Source organism: Chrysochloris asiatica, unplaced genomic scaffold, assembly GCF_000296735.1.
Source record: "Chrysochloris asiatica unplaced genomic scaffold, ChrAsi1.0 scaffold00132, whole genome shotgun sequence".
NCBI lineage: Eukaryota > Metazoa > Chordata > Mammalia > Afrosoricida > Chrysochloridae > Chrysochloris > Chrysochloris asiatica.
In genome coordinates, this window is record NW_006408650.1 from 7272492 (window position 1) to 7292804 (window position 20313).

The 20313-nt window shown below is 43.5% G+C and overlaps 1 protein-coding gene across 2 annotated transcripts in view; it reads left to right on the forward strand.

Moving 5' to 3' along the window:
- The first annotated feature begins 1211 nt into the window (after positions 1–1211).
- The window catches only part of GRB2 (growth factor receptor-bound protein 2), a 91784-nt gene continuing 72682 nt past the window's right edge, over positions 1212–20313 (forward strand). The window contains exons 1-2 of one of the 2 annotated variants that reach the window (XM_006869581.1): positions 1212–1419; positions 11930–12138. In XM_006869581.1, the coding sequence (XP_006869643.1) occupies positions 12061–12138 (78 nt within the window). In that variant the 5' untranslated portion in view covers positions 1212–1419; positions 11930–12060. Of the gene's footprint in view, positions 1420–11929; positions 12139–20313 lie in introns of those variants that run through there. The other variant, XM_006869582.1, reaches the window with a different exon arrangement.

Here is a 20313-nt window from a genome sequence, read left to right on the forward strand (position 1 = left end):
TGATCAATAAGAATTTGTTGTAAGAATAATCTATCTTCCTTATTTTAATGGACTTGTTTTCTCTTTAGAATCAGTTGTTTGCTTATTCTCATTTCCACACTGTTTTGTTGGCTTCCAGAGAGCACATTAACATTAGATGTGTTCTGTTCTCTCCTTGAACTGGAAAAAGCTTTTGGAACTGAAATGAAATTTCTCAATGTCTCAAGCTTCTGCCACTCCTCTGTTCTTACCCCGCCTCATGCAGGCATAGAATTATTTACCATCGCATTGAACAAGACATTCTCTCTCATGCCTGGTGCCTTTGCCTGGGATGTCCTTAGACTAGCTTTTCTTCTTGGTGAGCTCCTATTCATCCTTCAAAACTCAGCTCAAAAGTCACAAGACCTACTCTATGAAGATCTTCTAAGGTGGACAGAGTAACAACTCTTCCTACCATTCTTTCCCCCTTTTCTGCAGTCCCCAAATAATTACAACAGTACTTATGGCATTATTTGCTTTGATTTTGTTCAACTCCCCTAGATTGTTAAAGTTCTTGAGGGCCAGGGCTTCTTTCTGTCAGTTGTAGCTTCGTCTATGTTGTTGTTGTTGTCACCAAGTGCCATTAAATTGATTCTGACTCTTGGCAACCCTGTATAGGGTTTCCAAGGAGCGACTACCTTATGGGATTGAACCGGCAACCTTGTGGCTAGTAGTCTAATGCCACACCAGGACTCCATCTTCGTCTATACCTAGCACATGCTAGGCACATGAGTCAATCAATTAACGAGTTAATGAGAGCGTTAATTCATCCAACACTGCTGTTTGTATGAATCGGATTCGCAAACATTTCAAGACCTGGTTCTGTATTTGAAGAGCTTCATGCTGTAGCGAGGGTTTTTTGTTATTTGTTTGATTTTTCATTACCATGGTTGGCTAAGAGGGAAAAGAAGAGTGATTATGGTTTGGTAAGAATTACACCTTTAGGTCTGAGGTGTAATTTATCCGTTCACTCGGACACCGAGCAGGTACGTTACAAAGGCTCGGCGTCGATGCCATCCCAGTGCCACCTGCTGCAAGAGGTCTGGAGCATGCGCTCTGGCACCCAGCTAATCTCCACAAGAGGAGGCCGGGTCTCCGAGGCGCGCTTGCGCTCTGGGTCTCTTCCGCCGGGGGAGGGGAGGAGGGGCGGGGAGTCTCGCGGGGGTGGCGTGGGGCGGGGCGCGCGGACAGTTCTCGCGGGACCCCGACGAGGAGCGGAAGCTAGGCGGTTCTGCTGCTTTGGCGACCGGGCGGCTACGGCTGTGGTTGTGGCGGTGCCGGAGACGGCGACAGCGACGGCAGCGGGAACAGGCGCTGCCCTCAGGGAGCAGCAGCAAGGTCGGCGGCCGCTCGCACCGCTCGGAGGGGCCGGCCGGGCCAGAGCGGAGCCGCTGCGCCACGGTGAGTTCGTGTTGCGGCGCTCTGTGCTGCTCCGGCTCTTCTTCCTCTCCGCTCAGCCGGCAGCAGGCAGCGAGCGGCACCGGGCTGGGCCTGGGAGTCGGGACGAGCGTTGAGCCCGCCACCAGAAACGAAATCCCCGAGGCGCCGACTCCACGCTTCTTCCCCTTTTGCGGTGCTTCCTTTCTGGGCACCATCCTCCCGTGACTCGGGGCTCTGGACAGAGTCGAAACTCCGGGGGAAGGGACCAGCGGGCTCCGAGTGGTTCAAGATTAAACCTAGTCCCTCATACTATGGATATGCGCACAAGGGGCCGGGAGAAGCCGGAGAGGCCCCGGTGCTCATCTGTGAGTCAGTCTGACTTCGCTCGGGAGGCGGGGGATCTGGCTCAGGGTGCAAGCGCGAGGATGCTCCTGCGACCTGCACGCCACCACGTCACCATCTGCCGGTGTCTCTGACCCGCATTTTGCGAGGGAATCCACCAACACCTATCCGTACTGGGAGCTAGAACGTTAGCTTCCCGAGTTAGTAGGGTTGCCTTCATTTCTGTCGCTATCTTTTCAGAGCGACTGTCTGAAAAAAAGATGAATCAAGAAAAATAAAACAGCAGTTGGTTGACATTCTCCGAGGATAGATTTCGGTGAGAGGGGAGTCCTGGTATTTGTCATTAGCTACGCTCTGCGGGTACATAGTTTTAAGACCATCTGAGTTATGGCTTGTTTAGAAAATTTATCCCGGGGGCTGACTTCAATTCTATAAACGTACAATTTACAGAGGAGCTGGAGTGTTCTGGAGGCTTGGATCTGGGTACGATTGAATCAGAAAAAGGAGTCCTAGAGACGCACGAAAGAAATTAGCATTAATCTGTTATGTCTTGGCGCTCTGTGCTTTTTCTGTTAATGTCTTCCCTTTCTGTCTCTACTTCTCTTTGCACCGAGGACACTAAATGCTTACTTGTGTAATGCAAGTCACTTGCCTATCCCGCCCTCCCCCCCCCCCTTTTTTTTTTTTTTGACTAATCTACTTTCCCTTCCTCCTTACTGTCCCCTCCCTGCCACAGTTTTTCTTTCAAAAGGGGTTTCTGCCGTTGGGCGCTGGTAGATTTTTCCTTCTGGTATACATTTTGTTTTCTTTCTGGGGAAGAACCTCTCCTTTCCTGCTTTCATTCCTTTACTTTTTTAAACTTCTACTGTGTTCCTTCAGCCAGCCAGAAGGGTTGCTAGAGAGCCTTGTGAGACCGGTTCTCCTCTTGGGAACTGGTAGGTTCAAAGGATTGAATTCATCCGTAAGTAATCGATAGTACCGCCAAGTCACAGGCCTCCTTTGCTTCTTTTACTTGTGTGTTCGTTTTTCCTTCACTTTAAGATCGTGCTCTTGTGCCTGCTTATTTATGCTTTGCTTCTGCCCCTTTTAAGTTTGTAGGGAAGATTGGGTCCATTTGGGGCTGAGATGGCTGCTTTTTGACTTTTAATGGGGGGGGGGGGTGTTAACTGTTGTGTTGCTTCTTCTCATAGGGACCCTGTCTAGGGTTTCTGAGGAGTGGATGGTGAGCTTGAACCACTGACCTTGCGACATGGTTTAATAGGGGTGGTGTTGTTGTTAAGTGTCATCGAGTCAGTTCTGACCCATAGCGACCCTGAACAGGGTTTGTGAGGCTGTAAATCTTTACGGGAGCAGAAAACCTCATCTTTCTCCTGCTGAGCAGCTGGTAGTTTCAAACTGCTGACTTTGCGGTTCGCAGCCCGATTCGTAACCACTATGCTACCAGAGCTCCTTTTAATAGGGGTGGTTAATGTTAAAAGAAATCCTGGTGTAGCTCTGTAGGGTAAGCACTGGACAGCTAACTGCAGGGTTGGCAGTTCAAACCCTCCAGTCACTCCTTGGAAAGTATATTGCAGGGGTGGAATGGCTGGCCCTTGGACCATATAAGGCCTGAGAAATCATTGGTTTGACTGTGCTAAGACAACTATAGTTCCAGTCATCATGTTTGTTGTTGTTGTTAAGTGCCATGGAGTTGGTTCCGACTCAGCGACCCTGCGTAGGGTTTCCGAGGAGTGGCTGGTAGTTCAACCTTGTAGTTCAGTGCTGTATTCCACAGCACCACACCAGGACTCCAGCTGTCACATCAAGGGTGAAATTAATTAAGTGTTTAACTAACTAGCAAGCTAATGTTTAAGTTGATAATTTTGTATGGCCCGAGAATGATGTTATAAATTTTGGCAGAAAAAAGGTTCCCCACTCCTGCTATACAGGGTTGCTATGAGTCTCGAAATGACTTGATGGCACTTGACAACAACAACAAAGTTAAAAATGAAAATCGCTTCTAAACCTGTGTTATTAACAGAATTAAGAGAATGTGAAAACTGTATGGAGACAGAACTGATTTTATTTAGACCGTTGAGGAATCAGTTAAAGTCAACCCAATTTAGGAGTATTAATTTGAAATCCTGGTGTGGCACGGTAGGATAAGCACTGGACTGCAAAGTAGGTTTGAATCACAAGTTTGGTGGTTCAAACTCACCAGCCCTCCTCAAACCCTAGACAGGGTCACTATGAGATGGAACCCACTGGACAGCACTTAACAATGTTATTCTTTATCAAGCTCCTTTCTCTCGATTGGTTGACTTGTTCTTTGCATTGCTTATAATTTTCTAAATCCCAAGATTTACAAAAAGGAAACTAATTTTTGTCATCAGCCTTTTTTTGATACTAAAAGCAATCATTTAAATGGTTGCAACTGTTTACTTCCTCACCAAGTGTACTCAGATTTGGGAGGGTTACTTTTGGGGAGGATGCTATTAATGATACTTAAGAGTTCTTTTCAGTAATTTTTGTCATGTTGGCTGTTGTGCAGCGAGAGTGTTCTCATTTTTACAGAGAACAGCAGAAGCGTAACATATTTGGAGGAATGGAGTAATACAGACTTGAGAGCCACTGGCCTCTGAAGGCAAATTGGTACCTGCTTCCTTCAGAACTATTCCCCTGTGGTATTGAACTGCTGTGAAGACTTTGTGGGTTTTTTTAATTTGTCAAGGTTGTCTTTTTCCCAGTTGAATATGCATTTATTTTCATTTTATGCAAAATTAATTCTAGTATGTAATCAGCAATGCAAATTTTAACTTTTGGTGAAGGGCACCCTTTTATGCAGTTATTCTTAAGTTTTAGCAAGCATAAGAATCACATGGGGATCTTATTTATAATTAAGTTTGGGCCCTAAGCTCACTGAGTTGTAGAATTTCGGGGACACCCGACTACAGGCAAATCAGTCTTAATATGGGGTGATTTTTGATACAGATGTTGTTGTTGTTGTTAAGTGCTGTCGAGTCGGTTCCGACCCATAGCGACCCTGTACAGGGTTTCCGAGGCTGTAAATCTTTACGGGAGCAGAAAGCCTCATCTTTCTCGCGCGGAGTGGCTGGTAGTTTCGAACTGCTGACCTTGTGGTTCGCAGCCCGATTCGTAACTACTACGCTACCAGAGCTCCTTTTGATGGAAAATGTACGATAGGATGAATGTAAAGCTCATGTTTTCCCATGTAAACTATCACATAATTCACAATAAAACATTAAAAAAAAAAAGATAATGGGATTATTTTCATGAAATTTTAAAAGCCCTTCGTACACACACACACACACACACACACACACTCTCACTAGACACTCTATTAGAAATCTGATAAGTGTTTACAGGTGTGGTTAGTTTTTTATGAATTCATATTAAATATCTGGGCATTGTTAGGATTGTGATGTAGTTTAATTTTAAAGTTGATAATCAGGCTGTTAATTTGCCTATCATCGGTTTTTCTGCACCCTTCTGTAGATGAAATGTCTAAATTTGCAGTTTATGAGCACTTGGGTCACTATTTGAACAGGGACCGAATCATGCCTGGTAATGTCTGTTGGGCATTATTATGCCAGAGCCTGCTAAGCCGTGTACTTACTTGCATTATCTCTTGGTCGGAAGGACCTTATAAGGTTAAAGTTGTTATCACCATTTTTCAACTGAAAATACTGAGAACTAGATTCTAAGCTGTTTCTCCATTGTCATCCATCCAGTTAATAAGTGGTAAAGCGACATCATGAATCTAGGCCTGACACCAGAGTCACCATCAAGCCTTTGGGCTTTTGTTTTTTCCTAACTAAAAAGTTGTTGTTAAGTGCTGTGGAGTTGGTTTTGACTCATTACGACCCAGTATAGCAGAGGTGGGGAACTTTTTTTGCCAAAGTTTATAACATTCATGGGCATACAAAATTATCAACTTAAAAATTAGCCTGCTATCAACAGAGAAAAGATTGACGTCAAGGACTTCATTCTTCTTGGATCAACTATCAACACTCACAGAAGCAGCAGTCAAGAAATCAAGCAACATATTGCATTAGGCAAATCTGCTGCAGAAGACCTTTTTAAAGTGTTGAAGAGCAAAGATGTTAGTTTGAGGACTAAGGTGCACCTGACCCAAGCCATGGTATTTTCAATAGCCTCATATTGCATGCGAAAGCTGGACAGTGGATAAGGAAGACCGTAGAAAAATTGATGCCTTTTAGTTATGGTGTTGGAGGAGAATGTTGAAAGTGCCATGGGCTGCCCATAGAACCAATGGATCCATTTTGGAAGGAGTATAGCCAGAATGCTCCTTGGAGGCCAAGATGGCCAAACTTCGTCTCTCATACTTTGGACATATTGTTAGGAGGGACCAGTTGCTGGAGAAGGATATCATGTTTGGTAGAGTGGAGGGCCAGAGAAAAAGAGGATGACCCCCAATGAGATGGATTGGCAAAGTGGCAGCATCGATGGACTCAAGCGTGGCAACAATAGTGAGGTTGGCCCAGGACTGGGCAGTGTTTCGTTCTGCTGTGCATAAGGTTGCTATGAGTCGGTACTGATTCGATGGCACCTAACAACAACAATATTTGGTCAGATATGTAATTAACTCACCCTAATGTGATGGCTGGAGTCCTGGTGCGGTGCTGTGGGTTTGAATTGCAAGCTCTGTGGTTTAAGCTCACCAGCCACTCCTTGAAAACCCTATACAGAGTTACTAGGGGTTGGAATCGACTTGACGACACTTAACAACAACAATAACAACAACAATGTGATTGCTGAAATCCTGGTATGGCTCTGCAGGTTAATGTGCTGTACTGCAAAATCAGTTTGAACCACAAAATTGGCGGTTCAAGCTCACCAGCCACCCCTTGAAAACTCTACACAGGGTTGCTGTGAGTCAGAACTGACTCCACGGCACTTGACAACAACACATGTGATGGCTGGAGTCCTGGCATGGCACTGTAGATTAGTGCACTGGACTGCAAAGACAGTTTGAACCTCAAGGTCGGTGGTTCAAGCTCACCAGCCACCCCTCTGCCCCTCGGGAACCCTATACAGGGTTGCTATGGGTTGGAGCTGACTCAACGGCACTTAACAACGACAACAAATGTGATGGCTGGAACTGCAGTTGTCTTGGCAGCGCCAGACCAAATGATTTCACTGACCTTAACAGGCCCCGGCTATATAGAGTGTTTCCAACACTTTATATCTTTTCAGGGAGCAGAAAGCTTCATCTTCCTCCCATAGAGCAACTGGTGGGCTCAAACCACCGACCTTGGGCTAATAGTGCTTTGTTGTTTTGTTGTTAAGTGCCATAGAGTTAGATCCGACCCATAGCGACCCTATACGGGGATTCCGAGGAGTGACTGGTGAGCTTGAACCGCTGACCTTGCAGTTCAAACGGCTTTGCAGTCTGGTGCATTAACCCACAGTGCCACACCATAGTGCTTACTTAGTGTTAAACAGCAGAAATACAATTGAGGTATATGATGCTGAGGGAGCACGTGTTCTGTGGTTTGACTCAAAGATAATCACCATTGTTATCCTTGGGGATTTAAGGGTATACTGGTAATGTCCATGGGAGCTTCAGAATGTTTGTGGACAAGAGGAATGAAACGATCATAGAATTTTTGCATATACTTTGTGAAACCCCCACATACGTTATTTTGCTTTGCTGAAATGGGATAAACTATATTTTGCTGCGAGGACCTCTGGTAGCATAGTGGTTATGAACGGGCTGCGAATAGCAAGGTCATCAGTACGAAACTACCAGCTGTTCCGTGGGAGAAAGATGAGGTTTTCTGCTCCCATAAATATTTACAGCCTTGGAAACCCTGTACAGGGTCGCTATGAGTCGGAACCGACTCCATGGCACGTAACCACCACCACTACATTTTGCTGCATTTTAACTTGATAATATATCTAGATAATTAAATATCAAAGGCTATTCCAAAGGTTGTTGTAGTTAAGCACCTCATAGATAGATATTGATCAGATTAAGTTAGGTGCCCTCTAGTTGGTTCCGATTCATAGTGACCTTGTATAGGGTTTCCAAGGAGTGGCTGGTGAGCTTGAACTGCTCACCTTGCTGTTCAAACTGACATCTCAGTTCATCGCATTAACCCTCTGCGCCACATCAGGTGTACATGTATTTTTAGGAGGAATTCAAATCTACCAGTCACTTGGAGGGAGAAAGATGAGGCTAACAATTTCCATAAAGATTTACTGTCTTCTTGGAAACCCTATACAGATTCGCTAAAGAAAACATCATTTCAACTATCTTCACTTGTACAGTAACATGACATTAGTATGTGCAGCATGTTGTTTAGCTTGCATGTTGTGTTTTGTGTCACTGGTTCAGTAAAATAAATCCTGAATATGGGAATGCTTGCAAAGGTGTGTATTAAAAAATTGTCTATAGACATTACCAAATAACTCTCCAAAAGATTCAACTAAGTAATTCCTTGTTAGAATGTGGACTCTGTTTTTTAAAAAATTTTTTATTGTCACCCAGTAATAAGCACGCTGCCTAGAATATAGTAGCTGTTTAAATTTGGGTAGAATGAGTAAATATTGGTTGTTGTTACGTGCCGTGGAGTTGGTTCCGACTTATAGTGGACCCTTCACAGGGTTTCTGAGGCTGTAATCTTTACGGGAGCAGAAAGCCTCATTTTTCTCCCACTGAACAGCTGGTAGTTTTCGAACTGCTGACCCTGTGGTTCACAGTCCAATTCGTAACCACTATACTAATATTTGTAGGGTCATTTTTATTTGGCGTGGCCACAGAAGTATTGAAGGAGCTCCGGTAGTGTAGTGGTTATGAGTCAGGCTACTAACCTCAGGGTCAGCAGTTCAAGACTACCAGCTGTTCCTCAGGAGAAAGGTGAGGCTTTCTGTTCCCATAAAGACGTACAGCCTAGGAAACCCTGTGCAGAGTTGCTATGAGTTGGAACCGACTCCACAGCATACCACCACCACCACAGAAGTATTATTGATTGTGCTTGGTTTTTGATTTCTATCAAACTAGCTCACAAAGCAACAGTTGTGTGAAAGATGGTTTGTGAGAGTGTTTGAGTGTTCATCTGCTTAAGCTTTTCTAGGAAATTAGTGATCGATGAATTGAATAGCAGTTGAAAAACTTACAGCTAATATGCAATTGCTGTATATTAACTTTTGTTTTTTATGCTATAGCTGTTCAATTACCATGCAGTTCTCTTAAATCTTGAATGACAGAGTTTATGCCCTGTTAACTATGTTGTTTTTTTAAAGTTTTTATTGTGAATTGAGTGAAAGTTTACAAGGCAGATCATCAGATTTACATTCAACAAATCATACACCTTGTTTCATTACTTATAATCTCCTCCATGTACCATCACATAACAGTATTTCTCTCTATTCACTTTAGCTCTTTTTTTAAAAAAAAAAACAAAAACGAAACACTCAGGCATATATAATAATTTAAACCACCAAAAAAAAAGCACCTTCTGCAAGTCTGCCTCCTGGCCACCAGCTCTTAATCTCTCTCGTTCCTTAAATCTATAGAGTCTTCAGCTGCTCCCTGTCTCCTTGTCCCCATCTCTGCCTCCATCTCTGGGGTTCCTGGTGGCTCTGCTGCTTCTCTGGATAAGGTCTTGCATTCCGGTTTGTGCTCTTCTCCCTTGGTGGTCCTAGGGTCCTTTGTTTCTGAACTGTAAAATTAGCTACCCCCCCCCTTTTTGTTTTTTGTTACAAAATTTCTACCTTCACAATTGTGACAGCCACAATTAGTCATGATAACAATTACTTACTATTGAATCATAAGAATCTTATCGCCATCTCTTTTCAGCAGACCCGTCTAGACCTGTTAACTGTTTTCAGGAGCCCTGCTAGAATGGTGAGCTACAAGTTGGGCTGCTAGAACTGCTAACCGGATTCCCAACAGTTTGAATCTACCAGCCACTATGCATGAGAAAGGAGATTTTCTGCTCTTTCCAGCTCCAAGGCATAACAACTACTATGCTTTGGATTATCTGCTTTCCATTTTTCAAAATGAAATGTCTTCTTTTTTCATTAATTACTCAATTCTTCTTCCAGCTTCCTATCATTGATATATATTTCCAACAACCTGACCTGAAGAATTAGAAAGTCTTGATAGATATATAATAGATTTTGGAGATTTGTATTTATAAACATTTAATTACATTGGAAACAAGGCAATTTTCTAAGAAAGCAGTCATTAATGCTGGAAAAACTTGGCAAGTTGTTCAAAAAAGAAGACTTATTGTAGTTCATTGTTTGTATCATTGGTTATTGTTGTTAAGTGCCCGTCGAGTTGGTTCCGACCCATAGTGACCATGTACAGGGTTTCCAAAGCTGTAAATCTTTACAGGAGCAGAAGGTCTCATCTTTCTCCCGCGGAGTGGCTGGTAGTTTCGAACTGCTGACCTTGAGGTTCACAGCCCGATTCGGAACCAATGTGACACTACTGATTAAGCCTAAATACGTTGTAGTACTGGGGTCCAGGGCAAGGGGGATATTGGCAGAGGTGGAACACCTAAGGCTTCATCTTCCAGGTAATAGGTCTGTTGTACTGTCAGCGACCCTGTATCCGGCTTCTGAGGTGCAGTTGGTGAGCTTGAACCACTGACCTTGCGGTTCAAACTGACTTTGCAGTCCAGCACAGTAACCTGCAGCACCACACATAGCAGGAATACATTAAACAGCAGAAGTACCTTATTTTAGAAATAGTAGAAATAAAATCCTCGTACAAATCGAATGTTAAAAACCGTACTGTAAATTGATTCGTTGAGTTACCGGTAGTAGACTGTTTGGATTTCAGAATTTGGCTGGCCGACTTTAATACCGGGTGATTTCTTTCCTCCTCCGTGATAATACTCATCTATATCCCTTTCCTCACAACAGTCCCAGCTGCTTTACTGCTTAGGTCCTTGGCAGCAATACTTGATGCTCCAATTGTTAAGTTTAGCACAAAAGACTAATAATCACTCATGCCCCTCAATTGAGCTCTCTGCTAAGTGGTAATTGTCCTGAGAGGTGTCACTATAAATATCTGTCCCCATACTGTCAGTGCCAGTGTCCTTAGCTGCTTTTGTTTAGCTTGCATGAAAACAGTGACTGAGCAAACAGGAGGAGGCGGTTCTGGTTTTCCTTGCCTTATGCAAAGGTGGTAGGGCAAGTGGGAGGTGTCCTATCTGGTGGTACTGCCCACAGTTCGCCCTCACCTGAGACCCTACCTAAGTGTCTTTACAGAATCTTCTCTTGGGAAATGCCATGACATCCACTTAGTACTCTTCTTTCTCTGAGAAAAGCTTCTCCCAGAGAAACCGAGAGACTTCTGTCTGACCTGCCACTGCCCCCTTGTTTCCCCAGGCAAGAACCCTGGCAACTCAGATTCTGAAAAGGCGTTCCTGGCCAGTGTAGGGATAGGTCTTGAGTTTTGCTTCTTAGGCTAGTTAGAAAATAATGTGACTGTTTGTGGACTGCTAAACTTTGTTCACCTAGTTCAAGGACAGTGGGGACGGGGAGACCCTCAAGACTGTCTGTGTTCAGGGGAGGAGGGGATCACCACCAGCAGGAAGCCCCGGTGGCCGCTGCTTGCCAAGCAGCCTGGAAGTGGAAGGTGGAGAGAGCCCCGTGTGCTTGCTTTAGTAACTGGAATGAGACAGGAGTATCTACATCGGCTTTCTCCGACCAACGTTTAGTGTCTAAGAGTAAAGCAGCTCAAGACCAAAGCCTCCAATGCTTGCTCTTGACTGTGGACTCAAGAGCTCCCCGCCCAGTGTTCTCGGGAAACCATAAAGACTGGTTGGTGGTGTATATATAGGGATCTAGGCTGTTTAACAGAGGACTGGCAGTGCCATCCTCAGGAGCAGCACTGGGACAAGAGAGGAAAGGCGGGGACTGTCCCGCACCACGGCTGCCTGTGCTCCGTGCACACCCAGCAAGAAGGAAGAGGAAGTGTGCGCTGGAAGCGCTCAGGCGGCCGCCGCCATTGGCCGCTAGGCCTGTCAGTCGCCTGGGGCTGAAGCTGTAAAGAGGAAGGAGCAGACCGGGCTTCTGCCTAGAAGGGAGGGAGGAGGCTGAGTCGGGCAGTCCAGGGGGCGTGGGGGCTGGGGCAGCTGGCCGATTGGCAGGGCGGGGCTGCTTTCTATCCTGGTCCCTTCTCTTAATGGTCCCTCTTCTGCTTCAGGGTGGCATTGTGTGCCCCAGAGGGCTGGAGCACGTCACCGAAGAGAAGCGAGGCTGAGCGGCTGGCTTGCTTCTGCAGGGAAGACTCCCTTCCCCTTGCTTCAGGCTGTCGAGCTCTGAGCAGCCCTCAGAATGGAAGCCATCGCCAAATATGACTTCAAAGCTACTGCAGACGACGAGCTGAGTTTCAAAAGGGGGGACATCCTCAAGGTAAGTGCTGATGCAGCCCATACCGGCCTCTCTATGTCCTCCTGTCCCTGCTCTGCCCTGGTAACACACAAAGAAGCCAGCTTCTCCTCCTCCCACCCCACACCTTCCCATTTCCAGGCCTGTTTGATCTGTAGAGCTGCGGATAGATGCTGAGCAGAATATTAACTATGACTTGAGAGAGTTGGGGTGGTTGTGTGGTCTTTAACTGCCTTTGTGTGGCTGACTTGAGCATTTTTATTTGTTGGTGGATATTGGTGAATGGCAAGTAAAGTCAAAGTAATATTATAAGGAAGACTATCAGTAGACAAATTTACCTTGTTGAGTGTTATAGAAATCAGAGAGTTTTGTTTTGTTTTTTAAAAGCTTGAAATATTTCTTTAAAAGCATTCGATTAGTCTTTTTACATTGCCCAAAGATGTTTGTATTATAGAATGTACTCCTGGTAGTTTAGGAATGAATTTTCCTTAGTTTGGGGAAGTGGTTAGAAGTATCTGCCTGAACTCATGAAAGAAACTCAATGCCTTGTTCTTAGTGAAAAAACGAATGCTGTTGTAAGTGATACGGATTTCGATTTTCTTAAAAGAAATTTGAGACTCACTCCATAGTAAATTCTGATTGCAAGAGAAATAACCCGCTGACAATTTCAAAATAAGACGCTTTACAGTTTGCTCAGGGGTTTGGTGTACACCTGGCCCACAGTTACTGTGTTTACCCAACTGAGGGAAGCACTTTGCCCTTTTGGGTCTCTAATTTATTTTTATAATGGTGGTGGTTATCAAGCTTTAAACTTAAATTTTATTTTGTATTTTCGGTAAAAACATACACCTGCAAAACCTGTGCCCACTTACCACTTTCTGTACATATTGTTTGGTGACATTGGTCACTTCTTCACAGTGTATCCACAGTCTTGTTATTTCTACTGGCGTTGTATCCCCATTAGTGGAGACTTACTGTCCCCTAAACTTCTCATCTACACGTGAGTTTTGTGGTTTCTTTGGTCTCATAGAAATGTTTTCTTTAAGACCACGGTTCTCACTGGTGACATTCTTAACTTCTTGGGATACATTTGTTTGCTTGTTTATTTGAAGATAACTTCCAGGGATAGTTTTGGGGTCATGGTTTGAAGGGTATCCTAAGGCAATGTGTCAACTTTAAATAGAAAAATAACATTTTTAATGTTGGAGTGTTTTTCTTTGTCTCAAGTTGTGACTCCCCACCCCAACCCTGTCTGATTATTATTAGGAATTTGCCATTCATTTGTTTACCCTGAATGAAATTCTTAGAATTTTATAAAAAAGAATAAGGTGAAAGTGTGATGGTCCATTATGAAAGGATGTGTGGTTTTTTGGGTTTGTTTTTGAAGTTCTGTGGACCTGCTGCTAGTAACCATCATTGTACTCTCATTGGCCAGAAAGGTCCTACACTGAGGCCGCCTGCACAATCGTTTCTTATGGTAGAGAGAGATCCGAGGCGACTGGGAAGGTCTTTACAGGGAAGAAAACTGTGTCTGGTGCTTCCTTCTGTAAGGCTGTCTTTTTTTCTTAACTTTATTGTGAGTTGAGTGAAGGTTTACAGACAAGATGATCAGCTTTACATTCAACAAATTATACGCTTTGTTTCATCTCAATGATTACAATCCCCTCCCTGCAGCAACAGTTACCCTACTTTTTCCCTCTGGCTCCCCATTTACATCTTTTATTTCATAAATAAACAAAGCAAAACCATTTGATGTACACAAACAAAGCAAAAAATACATATTCATTTACATGTCCAAAGGGCACATTCTGCACGCAGCCTTACTCTGTCTGTCCATGGGTCTTGAGCCCGCAGCTGCTCTGTCACAAAACTTCTTTGGAGTATTCTCAAAGTGAGCACTAAATTGTCAGAAAGCAGTGGTTTTTAGAATGACATAGATCTTTAGTTTACTTGTTGTTAATGCCGTGGAATCAGTGGTTCAAACTCAACAGCTGCTCCTGGGAAACCCTATACAGGGTCGCTATGAGTTGGAAGCGACTCTACGGCATTATCCCACAGCACCACACCAGGACTCCTGTTTTCTAGGGAGCTAGGAATCAGTCACTGTCATGTAAACTGCTAAATTACTGTGTATCATTGGTTTGCAGAGGGGATAATTTGATGTTTTCATAGGTGATTACTGATTTCAGCAGATAATCTGCTCATGATATAATAAGATTGGCTACTCAAGTACCCAGATTTGTGTCTTGGACAAAAACTTTCGGGTCCAGGTTTTTTACAAAAATAATTTTAAATGCACACTTTATCCATTAAACTTACTCTAGAACTTGAACCTAGAAAGCTAGCAGTTCATCTTTTTCTCTAAATCTAAATTTGTTGCATAGTTAGCACTGAAGCAACAAATTTCATCTTCCAGCAGTGTGAGGAGGTCCTTTTAAGGTTTTTTAGACAAGGAATTTCCCTGATTGCTGTCACTGAAGTCTGCCCTAAGCAGTGAGCATTTTCTCAGTTCTCCAGTTTAGATTTCTAAACTCCTGAACAGGTGGGAAACCCATCTCTCTTCGATGCTATAATTAGGGAAGATGATTCTGTCTAACATTCCTCCAATAGCCCTGAAGTTTCAGAAGTGTGTATGATGGCAGAGAAAGTGAATCGGAGAGCTCACCTTTACTTTGAGGTTTCTTTGGGGAGACAGAAAAATACTTATATTTGGTAATGTCCAATTTCATAGATAAATTGTGAAGCCACAAGATTGCTTATGAACAGAGATATAGCTGTTCATTAGCAATCTTGTGGCATCATGCCAAAAAAAAAAGAGTGACGAGTCAGTGGTTGCCTTTTGTCTTCTCGCCGTGAAACAGCTGAGTGAAGGGCAGTGACATAACATTGCAGTTTGAAGAGCTGTTAGACATAAAGCCACGTCGTCTTCTCCATTTGATTTTTCCAGGAGCAACTGGCTGCATTCCGGAGGCTTCCATTTGATTTGATAACTCTTCAGGGCATACATTTTGAGCCAACATACGTTTAGAACTGACCGGTGGGTTGAATTTGATTTAAATAGGGATGGATATACTTACTCTCTCTTGGTGAAAGCAGACACATGTGTGGATATTGAATACAATTTATTTGAAGATCCTGAAATTGAGAGGGGCTTACCCTTCGACTCTGACCTAGGGCTCAGCAGGGTTACATTATCTCACTACCTGGGTGTTCCTGGTTAACTCCTGCTTAATGTTGACGTCTGTCCTCCTTCCACCTACCTGTAAGAAAAAGAGGAAAATAAAATCATTTAACCAAAGCCTAATATAGAGCAGAATGCTTCAGTCAACCTCCCTTTGTTACTTTCCCACTTAAAAAAGCCTGTTTTTTCCTTCCTTGTGAGTAGCACACTGGGGTGGAATATGGAAGAACTCATTCATCTATTGCGGGTTTAGGTTTGGCCTGACTGACATGAACCTAAGTTTTGCCACTACTGTGGGGCTGGCTGAAGACAAACCCACTGACCTGTCAGTTAGCAGCCAAGCATTTTAACCACTTCATCCAGGGCTCTCCAGTAGACAAAACCCCAAACCCCAAGCCCACTGCCATTGAGTCAATTCTGGCCCATGGCAACCCTATAGGACAGAGTAGAATTTCTCCTGACGGTTTCCGTGATTGTAAATCTCTTTCTTCCTTGGAGCATCTCATGGGTTTGAACCACTGACTTTATGGTTAGCAGCCCAATACTTAGCTCATGGCAACACCAGAATTCTTTCTCCAGTAACCAAGACCCGCCCTCCCGATAATCTATCCCTGAGCACCTAAGAATGTCACCTGCCCTTTAGAGGCTTGAAGTCCTGATGTGGCACTATAGAATAAACACTGGGCTGCTAATTGCAAAGTCAGCGATTCAAACCCACCAGCTGTTCCTCGGAAACCCTATACAGGGTTTCTGAGAGTCAGAACGAACTGGACGGCACTGACAGCATTTAGAGGCCTATGTACTCGAACCTCGGGCAGCGCAGCACTGGAATGAAAAGACCAGTTTGAGTGCTTTAAACCTGTGGTTGTTCCAGTCTTCTTGCTTTCTGTCAAGGCAGACCTGCAGCTCTGTAAGAGAACCGATTTCTACTTAGAAACTGGTCTGGGTCAAGTTGTCTCTCTGCCTGGATTAATTTCAGTCACTCCCATTTACTGAGCAGCTCCTGGAGCCAAGCCCCACGGGGAATGAGGAGATAGAAGATGGCCTTTCTCTCTTTAGGATAAAACCTTAAAAAGTCCAGTAGATGGGTGAAGCAAGATTGAAAATGAGAGGATTTTTAGAACAGGAAGATCTTTATAAAAAAAATCTCTTAATTCAGATTTATGTTATTTACAAATGAGGAAATGGCGGCCCAGAGAGGTTCAGTAATCACACAACCATTAAGAGTTAGTGGTGAGCTGGTGTTGAATGGAATGCTGACATTGTATACGGTGTACTTGCTAGAGCATTCAGAAAAGGAATAAGCTGATATACTCTGACATCAGAGAAAGCTGTGTGTGGGTGAGATAGGTGTGACTTAAACAGGACCTTGTGAGAGCCATAGGAGAGGGCTAGATGAGGTAAACATTACAAAGGGAAAGATGCGCAAAATTGTGCTCTGAGGTAGGAATGCTAGAATAAGGTTATAAACTGGGACATGGTGGAAACCAAGGTCCAGTTGGGAGTTAGATAGAACAGTGAGGGTTTTGAAGGTGTTATGTGTGTACAATGGATTGAGTGGAGCAGAGCCTGGAGGCGGAGCCTGGAAGTTTGATGTCATCAGGTTGTGGGTTTGAGAGATGCTGAAAGAAAAAATAATAGAATTCCTGCCTGTCTTCTGGACCACTTGGAATCCATCTCTTGTGGAACTGAGAAAAGAATGCCAATCGGGCTGCAAACCTTAAGGTCAGTGGTTCGAAACTACCAGCCGCTCCGCGGGAGAAAGATGAGGCTTTCTATTCCCGTAAGGATTTACACCCTTGGAAACCCTGTACAGGGTCGCTATGGGTCGGCTCCGACTCGAAGGCACTTAACAACAACAACAATTGATTGGCTGGTTATAGTTTTCTAGCAGCTTTAAGGCCCGCATTTCAATGCAGGAGTCACATTTCAAGTGTTTGAATGGTCAGAACTAAAAAATAGGTTGGAGTATTTTAACCTCCAATATTTAAAAATCCTAGTTATAGAAGTATTCCTTTACCTATGAAAGAATTCTTATTGATCTTTTTTTTAATTTAATTATTACTTTTGAGCGTATACACGGTAAAGTTTACACCAATTCAGCTGTTTCTACATGTACATTTCAGTGACATTAGCTGCATTCTTCAAGTCACAACCATGTGTGCCCTCCTCCTCCTCCATTACCATCAGCTCACTGCCTTCTGACATGCCTGTCTAATCTTCAGTGCTATTGTCAATTTCATCCCACCTACGGTATGCAAATAGTGCGTACATTATAACTGGGCAACCCTCTTTGCGAATTAATTTCCCAGTTTTCTGTTACTTCCATGAGCCAATTAGGAGCATAAGCTAAATATTTTTGGTTTACAGTTTAAAGATGATCTCTGGGCATTTGTTTCAAGGGTTACAGAAAGTCTAGATTCCATGAGAACTTAAAATTCTATTCTACATTTCCGCCTTTTTGATCATGATTCTTCTCTAGACTCTTTAGCAGTCTTGTAGATTAGACCCGTGACTGTTGCATTTCGTCTTTAAGAATGACAGCAGTTTGTTGTTTGAGCTCTCTCATAGTAAATAATTTGCGTGCTTTTCATTATGTTTATTTTCCTCCTGTCAACTGAATGGACGTCATCCACGTAGGTGCTGAGAGTGAACTTTTAGTTCCTATACAAGACTTTGGGTTTGGAGAAAGACATGAGAATTGCTCCCCACCCAGGTCCTTTGGGGTCTTTCAAGTTTCAAAACATTGTGAATGTGAAGCCACTTAGTTATACATTGCTCCTAATCTTACCAGCACTGACACATTGCTATTATTTGTTCCATCTTGTGGGTGCAGAAAGAGACTCAGAGAGGTTAAATAACTCACTCACGGTCACACAGCTCAGTTATCGGGCATAACAGAACAAAAACACTTCGTAATAGATCAGGGGTTCTGTGCCATTCTCACCACTGCTGCTGCTACTGTGCCAACCTATCTCATTGGGTGCTTTTCTCTTTTTCATTGAGCCTCCACTTTACCAAGCGTAATGTCCTTCTTCAGGAACTGGCCCACCCTGAGAACATGTCTGAAGCAGGAGAGAGAAAATCTCCCCATCCTAGCTTGTAAGGAGCACTCTGGTTACTCCTTATAACACAGGTCTGTTCTGGTAGTACATAGTGCTTAGAACATTCTTCTCCAACACCATGACTCAAAACATTAATTCTTCTACCATCGTCCTTATTCATTGTCCAGCTCTTATATGCACATGAGGTGACTGAAAATACCATGGCTTGGATCAGGCAAACCTTAGTCCTCAAACTAATAGCTTTGCTCTTTAAGATTTGAAAGAGGTCTTTTGCAGCAGATTTGCTTAATGCAATACGTCATTTAATTTCTTGACTAGTTTCCACGAGCATTGATTGTGGATCCAAGCAAAATGAAGTCTTTGACAACTTCAATCTTTTCTCTGTTTATCATGATGTTATTTATTGGTCCAGTTGTGAGGATTGTCATTTTCTTTACATTGAGATGTAATTCACACTGAAGGGTATTGTGGTGGTGGTTGTGTGCGCTGGAGTCAGTCCTGATTCATAGTGACCCTATATAGGGTTTCCAAGGCAGTAAATCTTTATGGGAGTAGAAAGCTTCATTTTTCTCCTGTGGAGCCGCTGGTAGAGTTGAACTGCTAACCAGCCCGTCTCGTAACTCACTATGCCACCAGGGCTCCTTACGTTGTTTCAAATTTTCTTCGCTTCCAGCAAGCAAGGTTGTGTCACATGCATATTGCAGATTGTTAATGAGTCTTCCCTCTGATCCTGGTTTTAGGTTCTTATAATCAGTTTCTCAGCTTGTTTGTTCAGCATACAGATTGAATAAGTATGGTGAAAGGGTACAATCCTGGTGCACACCTTTTCTGAAATAACAAGTTTTCAGTATCTCTGTTTTAAATAAATCATTCCATATCCCCTGCCTTTTGGTCTATGTCCAGGTTTCTCATGTGTACCTTAAGTATTCTGAAATTCCCTTTCTTCACAACGCTATCCATAGTTTATTATGATCGACACAGTTGAATGTGTTTGTATAGTCAATAAAGCACAAGTAAACATTTCTCTGGTATTGTCTGCTTTTAGCTAAGGTCCATCTCATGTCAACAGTGTTATTGATCATTCCATGTCCTCTCCTGAATCCATCTTGACTTTTTGGCAGCTCTCTGTTGATTTACTTTCTGCAGCATTTTTTTTTTTTTTCTTTTTTAAAATGTTGTGAATTATGTGATAGTTTACATGGGAGAACATTAGTTTTACATTCATCCTATTGTATATCATTTCATTGCTATGGTTACAATCTCCCTCCATGCATCATCAACCAACCAAAGTGTATACCCTACAAGCCCTCTCCCTCTCTGGGTCTAAAGTCCCCAGCTGCTCCATTTCTCCATGTCATCATCTCTGCCTCCATCTCTGGCGTCACTGCCTCTCTGGGTGTCGGGTCCTGCTCTCCGCTCTTCTCCCTTGATGGTCCCAGGGACCTCAGCTCTTACCTAGACTGCAAAGTTTATCACTCCCCTCCTTGCTACAAAACGCCTACCTTTACATTTCCAACCCTCACAAGCAGTCCTGATAACAATTATTCACTACTGTATCACAAGAGACCTATCCTCATTTCCTTTCATCAGCCCCGCCCAGACAGATTGGATACTACTCAGTGGAGATTCTACCTTCCTCCATACCTTCTGGATCTAGGTTCCCTCTTGAAAGCTTGTAAGCTAGTCACTTCTTGCCTTTGTAGCCCCCAAATCTGGGTAGCCACTGTCCAAGTTGCCCATCCCTGACTATTCTGTGTATGGAGGGGGTGGGAATGATCCTTGCTGTAAAGATTTATTTCCTCTTTTGAGCTACTGCATCCATAGGTGTAGGTCAAATCCGTCAAATTGTGTCAAATTACTCTTTTTTTCCTCTTCTTTCTTCTGGCTGAGCTCTAATCATCTAGTCATTGAAGCCAGGTCAAGTGGGTATTATCTGCAAGTGTGGGTGTTCTT